Genomic DNA, 15,780 nt, shown 5'->3' on the forward strand with positions numbered 1-15,780 from the left:
CCCTATCCACATAGATTCATCTTTTGCTCAACAGTGAAGACCTAAACCAAATTTCAAGGTAGTGCACTATTTGCTGGCCATTTTCTGTAAAGCATAACTTAAAGTTAATTTCTTAGTCGTAAGTAGGCTTACATTCACACTAATGAAGTTACTGTGAAAATCCCCTAGTTGCCACAGTCCAGGGCCTGTTCAGATACACTGAGTATTTAACATGGCCAATGCACTTAACCTGCATATCTTTGGACTGTGGAAGGAAACCCACACAGACACGAGGAAAATATGCAGAGTCCGCACAGACAGTGACCCAAGCCGGGAATCGAACCCAGTTCACTAGCACTGTGAGGCAGCAGTGCTAACCACTGTGCCAAACAAGGTGGTCAAATGGACAGTGCAAATTCACTAGTGGGTGATAATACAATGGAGGCTTGCTCCTATGTTTCACCATAAATGAACTTTTCAATATTAACTAAGCTGCAGGAGTGAATTGGTATGAAGTACTTCCGCACATCATGGGTGGGTATACGTCATAAGTTTCAGTACAAGGGATCAGATTGAGGGGTTTTATTTGTAAGGAGAAACCAAATGGTTTTAGAATAGAGATCTGATAAAAGTTGTTCAAAACTGAGATTTAGCAAGAAAATACTGGTTATGGAGGCAGGGAATACATTTAAAACCTGAAGAACAAATGGAGATTTTTTTTTACACACACCAGTTATTAGAAAATGGATTGCCAACTGGAAGTGCTGGAAGAAAATGCACCATAGCTTTTTAGAAGGAAACAAATATTAGAAGAAACATTTAAAAGGTAAGGAAACGAGCGGGCAAATGAAGTGAAGTGGCCACGTCTCAGATCCTGGGCAGACACAGAGTTTCTTGTGCTGTGATTCTACACATCATGGTTGTATAACTCCTTGCAACTGTCCAAAAATACCACTGCTGGAAAGTGGCCACCAAACCTCCCCTTGTAATAAATGCTATTTTTTTTAGACCAAAAATCTATAAAATGCTGATAGTGGGGCCCATCATTATCCAAATACTGATCAGGTTAATGTTAGAGTAAAGGGCAAGGAGTGGAGGATTTCTGCAGCATTCAGGAAAACTTTCTCAAACAGCCCAACCAGAAAGGAGGCGTTACTGGATCTGGTGCTAGGAAGCAAGGTGGGCCAAGTTTGTGGGAGGCTAAGGATAATCATTGTATCATAAACTTTAGACTAGCGAGAGAGAAGAACAAGGGACAATCTAAACTGGAACTCCTAAATTGGAAAAGGGCTAGGGACGAGGGGATCATTTTACCAGGGTTCCCTCATCAAAATCATTTGTATATGGGTCCCAGCACAGATATTAACAGGAAAACTGTAATGAAAAAATGGGTGATCTTTAAGAAAGAGTGCTTCATGTACTGGCTGAGTTCATGGTGTGGACGGTTAGGGAGCCAAAAACAGCAACTCTTTGATCATTGGTGATATGGAGATTAAGATAAAACAAAAAAGGTACATGAGGTAGGTTCAGTGAATGCTTCATATAAAAACTAGGTCAAATGTAATAGGTTGGGAGGTGGGAAGGGGGTGAATGGGAAATAAGGCTGGTGAAGTACAAGTTGATGATTGCAATGCAATGGGAGCTGTCTTTGAATTTAGGAAAGCTTATGATACCACGTAAAAGGGTCGTTAGAAACATAGAAAATAGGAAATCATTCCGCCCTTTGAGCCCGCTCCGCTGTTCATCATGATCATGGCTAGTCACCCAACATACACTGATCCCACCTTCCCTCCAGATTCTTTGATCCCTTCACCTCAAGTGCTATATCTAACTGCTTCTTGAAAACATGCAATGTTTCAGCCTCAATTACTTTGTGGTAGCAACTTCCATAGGCTGACCACACTGAGTGAAAACATTTCTCCTAATCTCTGTCCTCGTCTGTGTCATTAGACTGTGACTCCTGGTTTTGGACAGCCCCACCATCAGGAACATCCTTCTTGCATCTACCCTGTCTAGTCCTGTTTCTATGAGATTCTACCCCTCCCCCCCCACCCAACCAATTCTCCAGCAAATACAATCCTAACAGACTCCTCTCTCCTCCTTGTACGCTCGTCCTGCCATCCCAGAAAGTCTGATAAACCTTCTCTGTACTCCCTCTAGGTCAAGAGTATACCTCCTCTGATAAGAACAAAACTGACACAATATTCCAGGAGTGGCCTCACCAAGGCCCTATATAATTGCATTAAGACATCCCTGCTCCTGCATTCGAATTCTCTCACTATGAGGGCCAACATACCATTTGCCATTTTTACTGCCTGCTGTACCTGCATGCTTACTTTCAGTGATTGGTGTACAAGGACACCCAGGTCACATTGCACATTCCCTTCTCTCAATTTACAGCCAGATAGCAACCGCCTTCCCACTTTTGCTACCAAATGGATAATCTCATTTATTCAAACGATACTGCATCTGTCATTCATTTGCCCATTCACTCAACTTGTCCAAATAGAAACAGAAGCTAGAAGCAGTAGGCTATTCGGTACTTCAAGCTTGCGCCTCCATTCATCATGGCTCATCATCAAATTCAATAACATGATCCCTCCCTCCACCCCCTATATCCCTTGATCCCCATCTAATTTCTTATTGAAATCACATTGAAGATCACTGCATCTTCCTCACAGCTCACCCAGCTGTGTCATCTGCAAATTCAGAGACATTAAATTCAGTTTCCTCATCTAAAATCAGTTATATAGTGAACTGATGGGGGCCACACTGATCCGTGCAGTACCCCATTAGTCACTGCCTGTCATTTGGAAAAAAACCTGTTTATTCTTGTTCTTTGTTTCCTGTCCGCCAACCAGTTTTCTATCCATCTGGTCCCATGTGCTTTAATTTTACACACTAATCTCTTATTTGGGACTTTGTCAAAGCCTTTTGAAAGTCCAAATAAACCACATCCACTGGCTCCCCCTCATCAACTCCACTAGTTACATCCTTGAAGGAGCAACAAAATTGAGGCAAGCAATTGTTCTCCTTGAAGTAAAGGTGATTGAGGGGTGATGTAGTCAAAGTTTACAAGCGTACAAGCTTAGATGTAGCAGACGAAGAAAGTCTCTTCTCATTAGCTGACGATACAAGGACTAGGAAATACACATTAAAGATTGTGGACAAAAGGTGCTTGCGAATTGTGAAGAATGTGGTAATGAACTAAACATTTTGCCCTCAAGGCATTGGGCATGAAAACAATCAATGGCTTTTAAAGGAAATTGGATGGGCACTTGAAGGAAACAAACATTCAGGGCTACTGGATCCAAGGGTTAGATTTTAAGTACCAGAAAATCATTGCAACCATCATGGTTTCTGGCACATTCAAAATAATTAATGTACTATCACAAGTTATTCTATATCTCAAAATAGTTTTTGGTGAAAGAAACCATTCTTCTGTTTCCCACATTCTATCATGTAGGCGAAGTAGGGATAATGTTAGTGATTTTTTTTATTTTGGAAAAGGGCTACGGAATCCAACAGCCCAAAAAGACTATTCAGCCCATTATGCTTCTGTACGCTCTTTGAAAATCATCTAATTAGATCCAGTCCCCAGCTTCTTCCCCATAACTCTGCAATTCTCTTTTTAAGCAAGTAATCAACTTGTTTTTCAAAGTTCTCAAAATTTGCTTCTATCACCCTTTCAGACAATGCATTCAAGATTGTAATAACTGCATAAAAAGTATTAATCCCCCCTCTTGTTCTTTTGCCATTACAAAATAAACACTATCAGACAGGGGAAGAAAAGGACTAAAATTGAAGGCATTAAAAGGTCAGTGAGATAGACCAATACACAATGTCTCCCCCACCCCTTCATCACCAAGACTGTCTGATTCAATGACCAGCACAACTCTTGTCCTGATGCTGCAGTGAATGTAATTGGGGTGAATAATTATGAAATATCAAAAATGAAATACTAAAAATTGTACACAAAATGCACAGAAAGCAACAAAACTGTAACATACACTATTTCAAACAGGTTTATTAGCATAGCGGTTCCTTGATTTTATCAGTCCTCTCTGCACATCTGGATGGTATACAGTTTGCCTGTACGTGATGGTTCATCATTGTAGATCAACTGCTGCTGTGGACAAAACTACAAAATAACATTTTTACATTTTAAAAACGTTTGCCATTTTATTTGCAACTATTTTAAATACAAAGAATATAGACGGATATATTTCCCATTTATAATTTCATGTAAACAAAAGTAGCAGAAATGTATACAACAGTTTTTTTTCTCCAATCTGACCTGTCAATGAATTAAATGGTAGTTCATGTATTACTGATTAAAAAGTTTTTGCTAATTCATATTAACTAAAGCTCAAACTCCTTAGATCTGTTAACAATTGCAATAAAGTCAATCATCCATAAGTTTATCCTGACCCTGTGGTTGAACACTGAATAGAACTTCAAAACATGGTCCCAATGCATTTCCAGAGGCATTAGTTTAGTACAGGATACAATTCGGCTCTGAGCTGCGCTTTTTTCTGTAATGAAAAATCTATTCATAATTTGAGGAGGGAAGAAATGGAAAAAACCCAAATGATTTAGAAACCAATAATTCCCCCATTTTTCACACATGATTTAAGCGGCATCAAGAACACTCTGATGAAAGGTGGCACGCTGCTGTGTCGGACAACTGAACCCCTGTGCTTTAGAGTGCATGTCACAGTCACATTTTCAAAAACCGCACAGCCAATTGCTGAAATTACTGACCATGTTCCTTTTCTTCCCCCATTTTTCTCTTGTACATGGTTAAAGTTAATCAGAATAGCAGTTGTTGGAACTGTGTGCAACATTTTTCTCCCCATGGTGGTAGTTGTTGAAAAAGTAGTCTGTAAATAGCTTTAATCATTATCTTCGTCCTCCTCTTCACTGTCCTCAATTCCCTCACTGTCCTCCTGATCCTCCTCCTCCTCTTCCGTCTCTGGAATATCCCACTGTGGATGAGTTTCTGGTACCTGCTTCGCCTCCTGGACTTCAAACTGAATTAAAAAATGAACAAAATTATGCAAGCAGAAACTCATCGTATACAAAACACTGCAGATAAACTGAAGTTATTTGTCAACTAGAATCAATTTAAGTATCCTTTAAGTGAAAAAGGGTTTATTTTGGAAATGAGGGTAGTAATTCAATTCGGAGAATTTCACATCCTTTTGAACAATAAAATTAATCAGTTACTCTCTCTCCTCTCCCTCCACTCAAATAAAACCAGTTAACTCCCAATTTAACAAATATCTTCCAGCTAGTCACATTACAAATTCCAGCTAAAATTCAGATGGAATATCTCACTTCAAGTTCATGATTACTAATTAATCCTCTGAATATACCCGAATTGTTGAATTTCATCACCTTCTCTGGAAAGCAAACAGAGCATATTGTACTCGACAAATTTTAACAACTGAAAACATGTTGTCCTTACAGCTTATGCAGAAAGGTAGTGATGAGAAATAAGGAAATTGTTTATTTTGTTGTTGGAGACAGCCAAAGGATGCTTGTGTGTTACAGGTCTGAGGCGAAGACTAATATGTTACATCTTTCAGATTGAACATCTGAACTTATTTTCTGCAGTGTATGGGCTGAGTCACTTTCCACCAGATCTTTAAAATCCCGTTTCTTGCACTGCTTCGAAGGCAGTTTTTTCACATCACTCAAGGCAACCAACCCTTGGCTTCTGACAGAAGGTCTGAAAAGCAAACCCTACTTTTCTCTCAAGATGCTGCCAGAGTTGCCGAGTATTTCCAACATTTCCTGTTTTTACACTTAGTTTTGATGGCTGATCCTTAATCCATCCTGTATTGGCCTCACCTCCTTTAACCTCAAAGTTTATTTATTAGTCACAAGTAAGGCTTACATTAACATGCAATGAAGTTACTATGAAATTCCCCTCGTTGCCAGAGTCTGGTGCCTGTTTGGGTCAATGCACCTAACCAGTACGTCTTTCAGAATGGAAGAGGACACTGGAGCACCCAGAGAAAACCCACTCAGACAAAGGGAGAACATGCAAACCCCACACAGTGACTCAAACCAGGAATCAAACCACTGTGGCATCATGCTGCCCCATGGAGCTTCTTCATTGTCAAAGCTAGCTCTAGGAAGTACAATTGTTACTTCCATGGTATAAACTTCCTTCCCCCTCAGCAATCAATAATTCTATAAAGCCCTATAAATTCTATTATAAACAGCCAGTTCTCCCCTAACTCAATACATTCATCCAGCACCTCTATTTCCACTCCTAGGTTGGATTCAGAAAGTAAACCCTGACAATTAATAAATTATTTCTCTCACTTAGACTCGGAGTGCTTTCCCACTCTTGAAATATTTACCTATTTGTTCAGTATTATTGATATCTTCTGAACTTCCCTGTTTCTTGTCAATTTATAATATTTTCCAGTTCTAATTGATGCAGAACATTTTCCTCAATATTCGCAAACATCACTGGTAATATGCAAGAACCTTTTTCCTAGAGCAGTTCATTAGCAGAGCCAGGTGCATATTTGGATGGGCTAAGGAGATGGTTAGTGGGAGCAGAAGATTATGGACCAGTGAAATTCAAAAGAATGATGCCAATTAAAATTGAACTTTATAAAAGGAAGACAAATGTTTTGCAAGACTGCACTTGCAAAAAGTAATCTCAGTCCAATCTTAGTTAAGGAACACAAAGTTAGCGTGTAGCTACTACAGGCAAGGAGAAGGGCAAATTGTATGTTGGCTTTTACTGCAAAGGAATTGACAAGTCTCGCTCCAATTGTACAGGCCTTTAGTGAAATTGTAAATGGAAGAATGTATGCAGTTTTGGCCTCCTTAACTAGAGGATAAACTTGTATTGCGTGCAAAGATTTACAAGATTGGTTCATGAGATAAGAGGATTATTCTATGAGAAAACAGTGAATTGTGTCTACGTTCTCTCGTGTTTAGAAGAATGAGACATGATATCCTTGAAACAGACAAGATCCCAAAGAGCCTTGACAAAACATTATTTTTGGTGGCTGAGGACAAACTCAAGAGAAGAAGTCGATTGTTTAGGACAGAAACAAGGTAAAATTTCTTCTGAGGGCTATGATACTTCATAATTCTCTAACCAAGAGGGTTGTACAAGTTGCATTGTTGACTATGATCAAGGATGGGATGGGTAGATTTCTGATTTCTCAGGAAATCCAGGAACACAGGGAGCAAGCAAAAAAGAACAGTTGAGGTGGAAGATTATCTGTGATCCCACTGAATGGCAGATGGCCTCAAGGAGCTATGTGGTCTATTCCTGCTCCTTTTTCTAATGTTATGTCCAAGGTTGAGGGTGTACAGACTTCAGTACAAAGAACAGCCCTCTATGCTGGTTGTCAAGAGTAGTGGTCTCTGTGGTACTGTTTTTACAGGTTAGTGTCACAGGGTGCCTGCAAGGAGATGTAATCAATTTCAAGCAATGGTTGTATGTTATGGTCACTGCATGGTAGCTGCAGATGACTTGGCCTCCGTGCTAACCCAGGCTCCAGGAAGACAGTTAACCATGGTTGATGGTAAGTATTCGACATGGAGTTCAGTTACGAGTGGTGTGCCTCAGGGATCTGTTTTGGGACCACTGCTGTTTGTAATTTTTATAAATGATCTGGATGAGGGTATAGCTGGGTGGATTAGTAAATTTGCTGATGACACCAAAGTCGGAGGTGTGGTAGATAGTGAGGAAGGGTGTCTTAGTCTACAGAGAGACTTGGTCAAGTTGCAGAACTGGGCCGAGAGGTGGAGGATGGAGTTTAATGCGGAAAAGTGTGAGGTAATTCACTTTGGTAGGAATAATGGATGTGTAGAGTATAGGGCTAATGGTAGGACTCTGAATAGTGTGGATGAACAGAGGGATCTAGGTGTATGTGTACATAGATCCCTGAAAGTTGGGAATCAAGTAGATAGGGTTGTTAGGAAGACATACGGTGTCTTGGCGTTTATTGGTAGGGGGATTGAATTTAAGAGCCGCAGCGTCATGTTGCAACTGTACAAAACTCTGGTGCGGCCGCACTTGGAATATTGTGTGCAGTTCTGGTCCCCACATTATAGGAAGGATGTGGAGGCTTTGGAGAGGGTTCAGAGGTGGTTCACCAGGATGTTGCCTGGTATGGAGGGGAGGTCCTATGAGGAGAGACTGAGGGATTTGAGGTTGTTTTCCTTAGAAAGAAGGTGGCTGCGAGGGGACCTTATTGAAACATATAAGATGATCAGAGGTTTGGATAGGGTGGACAGTGATAGCCTTTTTCCTCGGATGGAGAAAGCTAGCACGAGGGGGCATAGCCTTAAATTAAGGGGTGGTAGTTATAGGACGGATGTCAGGGGTAGGTTCTTTACCCAGAGGGTGGTGAGGGATTGGAATGCCCTGCCTGCTGCAGTTGTGGATGCGCCTAGTTTGGGGGCGTTTAAGAGATCCGTGGATAGGTTTATGGATGGAAAGGGTTTGGTTTAGGTTAGAGGGTCATTTTTTTTTTAAACTGGTCGGCGCAACATCATGGGCCGAAGGGCCTGTTCTGCGCTGTAATGTTCTATGTTCTATGGTCAGTTAGGTGTGTCATAGCCTACAGAAATGGATTTAAGCATTTTGTTAAGTGCAGCTGATCACATGGCAATATTGATTGCTCAATTAATCTGACATGTCTCTTTGATACAGTAGCACTGTTGTTGAGAAGTAGACTTTTTCCAACCAAACCATGGCATGTTTGTGGGCAGCACAATGGCAAACATTATTGCCTCACAGCACCAGAGACCCAGGTTCAATTGCAGCCTCAGGTGACTATGCGTGTGGAGTTTGCATGTTCTCCCCATGTCTGTGCAAGTTTCCTCCAGGTGCTCCAGCTTCCTCCTCAGGTTAGGTTGATTGGCCACTCTGAATTGCCTCTTAGTGCCAGAGGATTAGCAGGGTAAATATGAGGGGTTAAGGGGATAGGACTTGGATGTGATCGTGCAGGCTTGATGGGTTGAATGGCCTCCTTCTATACTTCAGGGATTCTATGATGTATATCTGTTCGTTTGCCGATGTAGCTACATGGCTATCAGTGGGTGGACTGCCTTATGCAGTCTGGCATCCCTTTTATAAACATATCAGATTTTATGTGTGTGTGTTTGCCATTAAAAAACTTATTGTTGCCAGCAGGGATGTTAGGAAAAAATAATTTGGTGTAATTATTCATGAGAGCCATGTGCATACAGAAAAAAAACAAAAAAAGTGTGGCTTAAGGCATAACCGAAAATAAAACCACCTTTACATTACTACATAATCTCTTAAGCAAACTCATCACCAACTCTGGCTCTTCATTTTAAACTTGCATTTTGCCTAGTGTCCATGTTAAAACGATGGAACTGGCCTGCACAACTAACACATTCAAATTATTATATTGAGCCACATGCTTTTAGGCTGATTGATTGGGTACTAAAATTGTCCCTAAATTGGACCTCCCTGATCCTCGCACGTTAGGCGTAGACTAAAATCATGAATAGGTCACTGAGATAGTAGGACGGCGGCGCGGGCTCGTTGGGCCGAAGGGCCTGTTTCCCGTGCTGTGTTGTTCTTTGTTCTTTTGTTCTTTGCTTCCACTGTAGCTGATTCAGACTGACAAGTTGATGCATCAATATACAAACTTGTCACACATCTAGAAAGATGAAGCTTTTACCCATTTTATTAATCATGGCTGTTGCAACACAATACAAAGGAGAACAAATCCTGGGCTATACTGTACTGTACTATTCATCCCATCACTGCTCAATTCTGATGGAGTTAATCTACCAGGTAGAACAGAAGCAGCACAGAAATTGTCTATTGAGCAGAGACAAGTAGCGACAGAAAAGGGGGAATATAAATTTCTTTTACCTTTAAAGGCCTGATGAGATCTAAACCCATGTAAGAGTCAGACCTCAGGATCACAGAGTATTGGTAATTGCCAGGTTTACATGGCGCAGAGAATTTCAATTCAATCTGGGAGATAAATGACAGAAGGTTAAAAAAACTCTGGAGAACCATTACGTTTACAAATGTAGGATGTAATAATCCATATTTAGTGTCTCATACTTCCATGAGGGACATAAGCTAATTTTCATCTTTCATAGCTGATCTAGGTATAGAATTAAGCAATGTTTAAAATTAAAGAAAGTAATTAATTGTGCTACGGTATTTAATTCAATGAGCACTTACCAAGCATTAAAACATCAGCTCAAGAAATAAAACAAATCCATTTTGTGTAGATATAAGTGATGCCACAAAGCATTGTTAAAAAAATTAAATGTTTTCTAGGTTTCTATGCTGGAGTTTAAAGGTTAAAAGTAAAGCCAAAGCTTCACAGTCAAATTTTATGCTTAAAAGTTTTCTAAATCACCAGTGCTCGAAACTGTCCCTCCTTATTCCTCTTGCACTCCATCCGCATGTCATGAAATTAGAGCAAACTAACAGAACAATGCTTTGAAGTTAAAAATCTGTGAATGAACTGAGATGTTACATCAATGCAATTTATGTTAAGTTGCACATGTTTAAAAAAAGCAAAGCAAGATGAACACTGGTCTCAACAAATCTGCTATCAATATTACTGATTGGAATCCATTGAGACCCACATAATTTGACTTTATGTTATAAAGTATTCAATGCAGTCAACGTTTTAAAAAAACTGTTTACCTCCTCATCTTTTTGAAGAGTACATACATGATATGGCATTGATATTAATGCATGTTCTTTCCTGTCTGCGATGTAAAGCCACCACCACTCTTGTTTTTCCTGTCACAAAGAAATGTTTACTGTATAACTCAAGCTCTTAAGGGGCTGGGGTCCTCAGTACAATTTCAGGTTCATAATGTCAGTGCAACAGAATGTTGATATTCTCCTTGAAGCAAAGTAGATTGTGGGGAAATTCGATAAGCAGTATACAGGTTCATGACCAATTTAGTTAAGGTAGACAAAGAGTTGATCTTGTGAGCCGATGGTACAAGGACTGGATATAAAGTTTTGGGCTAGAGCTGCAGATGTGAAGAACAACAATTTTTATGCAGCAATTGGTAAAGCTCTGGAACTTGCTGGGCAAAATCTTACAAGCATTTAGTAGTGAGAAAACTGGCGTGGAATTCTCCAGCTTCACTGGCCTGTTTTCCCTCCTGTGACTTTAACTGCCAACAAAAAAGTAGGGGAGGTTTATACCATCACTCTGGTGAGGTGGAGATTCTTACAAGAACCTATTCACTGGCCACCACCTCCCCCACCACCCCCACACAAACACAACCCCCTCCGATAGAGGTATCTGTATTCAAACAGTGCAGTCAGACCTCAGCACTTGAACAACACGTACAATACAAATGATCAACACAGACCTCAGGAAAGTACAGAGTATGAACTGGATGGGTAATCTTTGATTTGGTTTCAAGTAGGGCCCGCTCTCTTCTTTGGATACTTTGCTGTAGTGCTTCCCATTCCTGTTTGAAAAGAAATACATTAAAAATCATAATTTTCACCTGCTAAATGGAAAGCATGCAGATTTTAATCATTAATCCAATCATTCAAGTCTACAAATGTTCACTTTTCCTCCCAGCTGAAAAGAAGAACGATAAGCTAGCCTTTCAGCTTCACATGGATCAGTGAACAAACCTCCTCAAATGGAAATATGCATTCACTTTCCCAACAGCCAATAGCAAATTCAGCAAACTGGGGGAACTCAATCCTGTGCCACCCCTCAGGTACAGCTGGCTGGTGCTACGCTAGCATGGTGACTCAGGAGAAGATTTGGAGAGAAGGCACTGAAGATATTTTACTAGTTTTGGAGTCAAGGCCTTTGACAATCGATTCATTAAAGACTTCAAAAAAATTAACTGAAAGGCACGCAAATGAAATAAACAACGTCCTGCTATAAACACTTACTGGTATTCATTTCCAACTTGATCACTGCTATTAATACCTTTTTTTCCAGAGGCAAACATGAAGTTATACACAGGAACTCTTCACTAAGTAGGGTGTGAATTCCTATTCATAGCCATTGCTGCAGGTCCTTTCCAGGGTCAAGTTTATGAGGTGGACATTAAGGAAGGCGTCAAGAAAAGGTGGAGAAAGATCAATTGTTGGGAGAAGGGGATAGAAAGCACAAGAGATTGCAGTCTGAAGAATGAACAGTCTGACTGACGGTACTGAGGTGAGGCACAGGAAGAGACAGGGAAATCAAAAATGAGAGGTTTGGGGGACAGGGAGCCAATAATAGCAAAAAATGCACGTGTTACTTCTGGATTTGACAATCCCAATGCATCCCTGGATGGTCTCCCACATTTTACCTTCCATAAGCCTTGAGATCATTCAAAATTTTGCTGTCACTGTCTTAATACAGTGATTAGCACTGTTGCCTCACAGCACCAGGAATCTGGTTGTCTCCAGCCTTGGTGACTGTGGGGAGTTTTCTCCCACTGTTTGCGTGAGTTTCCTCTGGGTGTTCTGGTTTCCTCCCACAGTCCAAAAATAATTAGGTGGATTGGCCTAAGTTGTCCCTAAGTGTCCAAATGTGTGTAGGTTAGGGGGATCAGCCATGGTGAATGCACAAGATCACAGGGATAGGATAGAGGGGAGGACCTCGATAGGATATGCTTTCAGAGTGTTGGTGCAGACTCGATGGGATGGGTGGCCTCTTTCTGCAATGTAGGGATTCTATGGTTCTTAATATGTACGAGTCTCACTCCACTTTCACTCCCATGTTCAATGACCTACAATGGCTCCTGGTCAGGAAATGTCTTGATTTTAATATTTGCAGCTTGGTTTATAAAGACCTCCTTGGCCTTGCCCCTTCTTATCTGTAATTATCTCCAGTTCCACAACCCTGAGATTTAGGCAGCACAATGGTTAGCACTGCAGTCTCCCAGTGCCAGGGTCCCAGGTTCGATTTCAGCCTTGGGTGACTGTGGAGTTTGCATGTTCTCCCCGTGTCAGAGTGGGTTCCCTTCAGTTTCTTCCCACAGTCCAAAAATGTGCAGGTCAGGTGGATGGGCCATGGTAAATTGCTCCTTAGTGTCAGGGGAATTATTAGGGTAAATATATGAGGTCATGGGGATACGGCCTGGATGAGGCTGTTTTCATTGAGCCAAATGACCTTGTTCTGCACTGTAGGGATTCTATGATATATGCTTCCCTAATTCTAGTCACTCCACAACAGGTGGTCCTGCCTTCAGTAGTCCATGCCCCAAATTCTGGATATCCTTTCTACACTGCACTTCCCTCCTCTAAGGCTTTCCTTAAAATCAACCTCTTTAGCCAAGCTCTTGGCCACCGTCACCTAACAAATCCTTTCATGGCTCAGTGTTATGCTGTGCAGCATTTATCGCATTAAAGTTATGTTGGCTGACTAGTGACAAATTTTTAAAAGTAATTTACAGATGTGGTCTTCATCAGTTAGACCACCATTTATTACTCAGCTTAGTTTCTCTTCAGGTGGTGGTGAGCAGCCTTCTTGAAACACTGCAGTCCATGTGATGTAGGTACGCCCGCCATACTGATTTTGTCCCAGCGACAGTGAAAGAATGGCGATACAATTCCAAATTAGGATGGCGAGTGGCCTGGAAGGCACCTTGCAGTTGGTGGTGTTCCCATGCATTTGCTGCCCTTGTCCTTCTGGATGGTAGAAGTTGCAGGTTTTGAAGGTACTGTCTAAGGAGTCTTGGCAAGTTGCTCCAGTGTAGACAGTAGACATTGCTGCTTCTCTGTGTAGGTGATGGAAGGTGTGGAAGTTGTAATTTACTCCTCTTTGGAAGGAATCAAATCCTAACTGGGGTACAGTTCTAGTACAATAACTTTCACCATCTCTCCGGGTGATGGCAGGACTTTCAGCCACAGACAATACTACAGCTGACTCATCCCGTCGTTATCTTCATCCGTTACATAGACACTGTCCAACAGGTTTGTATCTGGTCCCTTTTCCAAACAGGGACTCCGAGTCTAACTATACTCCATTATCATCTGTCTAGACTCAAGAAAAGCCACGAGAAAACACCAGCACTCTCTCTGACCAACATTTAGCACAATTTTAGAATCCAGAAATGATCATTTGGCCCAGCCAGTGCTCAAACTCTATTCCATTTACATCCTGTCTCACCTCAAACACGTCTATATGTTTCCTGAAATCACTTTTACCAGAATCACCCAACATCCCGGGCCTGAATCCAGCCCATAGAAGATTGATCAAAATACAGCAAAGTGAAAATGACAGATTCTGAAAGTGGTGCTCCTCCAATCTCAGGCTGTTTCCCTGCTGCTCCTAGTGAGGATGTGGAGACGCCGGCATCGGACTGGGGTAAACACAGTAAGAAGTCTCACAACACCAGGTTAAAGTCCAACAAACGCCACTAGCTTTCGGGGCTCTGCCAACAGCAGAAAAAGAGTTGATGATTAAGCAGCAGGAAGGTGGGAAATGGTGATGCTCATTCTGAACTGGTCCATGATTTTTTACTCATCGGGGTCACATTTCAAAACCAGAAGCTTTGCAGCCAAAAATGGCAACTGAGCTCAGCAATATCCCAAATCAAGACCCTCCCCTCAGTCCCATCCAGTTTTGACTTGAGCACACTGATTAGCTCCTCACAGCTTCGATTCCCAGCTTGGGTCACTGACTGTGTGGAGTTCGTACGTTCTTCCCATGTCTGTGCGAGTTTCCTCTGCGTGCTCCAGTTTTTTCCCCACAGTCCAAAAAACGTGCAGGTTAGGTGCACTGGCCATGCTAAATTCTCCCTCAATGTACCTGAACAGGTGCTGGAGTGTGGCAACTTGTGGATTTTCACAATAACTTCATTGCAGTGTTAATATAAGCCTACTTGTGACTAATAAATGAACTTTAACTTTGCTCTTTGAATTGTTTACCCGGAGATATAAGCCAAAAGGAAGTCTGCTTTTTGAATCTGCGCTTCATGTTTCAGCTTTGGGCAGGGTGTCAGAAGAGGGTGGGGGAGTTGAGGGAGAAGATACCTGTTGGGTGTTTTGGGGGGGGGGGGGGGGGGGGAGAGATGGCGAAGGTGAAGTGGGGGGAAAGCTGACTGCTGAAGGTGTGGAAACAGTTAGCTAATAGTGTCCTCTTTGATATTCTGATAGGTATCACAGGTATGAAAGGCAGCTATTTCAATGTCAGGTCATATAGGAACCATCTAATGCGAGATATTGCATTAGATCAGTGTTCAACATTGTGATGAGGATTGTCTTTCCATTTCAAATGAATCATAAAAATGCACATTTTGTAGTTTTGATCAACAGCGAGATAAATTTCACCTTCCCAAAATTTTCTCATGAGAAAGAAATTGTAATGTGGCCCCTCATGTGAAAAGGTTGAACATCCCTAATGCATACAATTCACTGAAATGAACTCCCTAAATAACTTATTCCACACATCAATTATCTATTGAATTTGAAAAAAAAACAACTTTCCTCTCTCTCACATTTTATTGCAATTTGAAATATTTCCACAACTCTGTAGGTACAGTGAAAATACAGTCTAATTTCACTGTCAGAACTAAAACTGGAAGTAAAACAACACTCCTGGAAATGGAAACCTCTGCTTGTCTATGGATCCTTTTCAATGCAGGTATAGCATTAATGAAAAGCTGTTTTACACAATGTAAACACATCTTAAAAGTTACTTCAGTGACAAAAAAAACATTTAATATATATAATTAGAACTTCAGATTTTTTTTGGTGGAGAAAGCGGGCTTGAATTACCTTCAGAAAATTTATGTTACATGCTGCACTAATTTCAGCTGGAGTTCAAATAAACGACTCTCCCC

General features: G+C 41.1%; 1 protein-coding gene across 1 annotated transcript in view; it reads right to left on the reverse strand.

Moving 5' to 3' along the window:
• Positions 1–3,990: 3,990 nt before the first annotated feature.
• The window catches only part of sec63 (SEC63 homolog, protein translocation regulator), an 80,427-nt gene continuing 68,637 nt past the window's right edge, over positions 3,991–15,780 (reverse strand). Inside the window, exons 18-21 of the mRNA XM_080192860.1 lie at positions 11,353–11,454; positions 10,667–10,765; positions 9,872–9,976; positions 3,991–5,012 (exon numbers count right to left, since the gene is read on the reverse strand). Coding sequence (XP_080048986.1) covers positions 4,875–5,012; positions 9,872–9,976; positions 10,667–10,765; positions 11,353–11,454 — 444 coding nt within the window. The 3' untranslated portion in view covers positions 3,991–4,874. The remainder of the gene's footprint in view (positions 5,013–9,871; positions 9,977–10,666; positions 10,766–11,352; positions 11,455–15,780) is intronic.

Source organism: Carcharhinus amblyrhynchos, chromosome 7 (assembly GCF_965287045.1).
Source record: "Carcharhinus amblyrhynchos chromosome 7, sCarAmb.v2.hapA, whole genome shotgun sequence".
Taxonomy (NCBI): domain Eukaryota; kingdom Metazoa; phylum Chordata; class Chondrichthyes; order Carcharhiniformes; family Carcharhinidae; genus Carcharhinus; species Carcharhinus amblyrhynchos.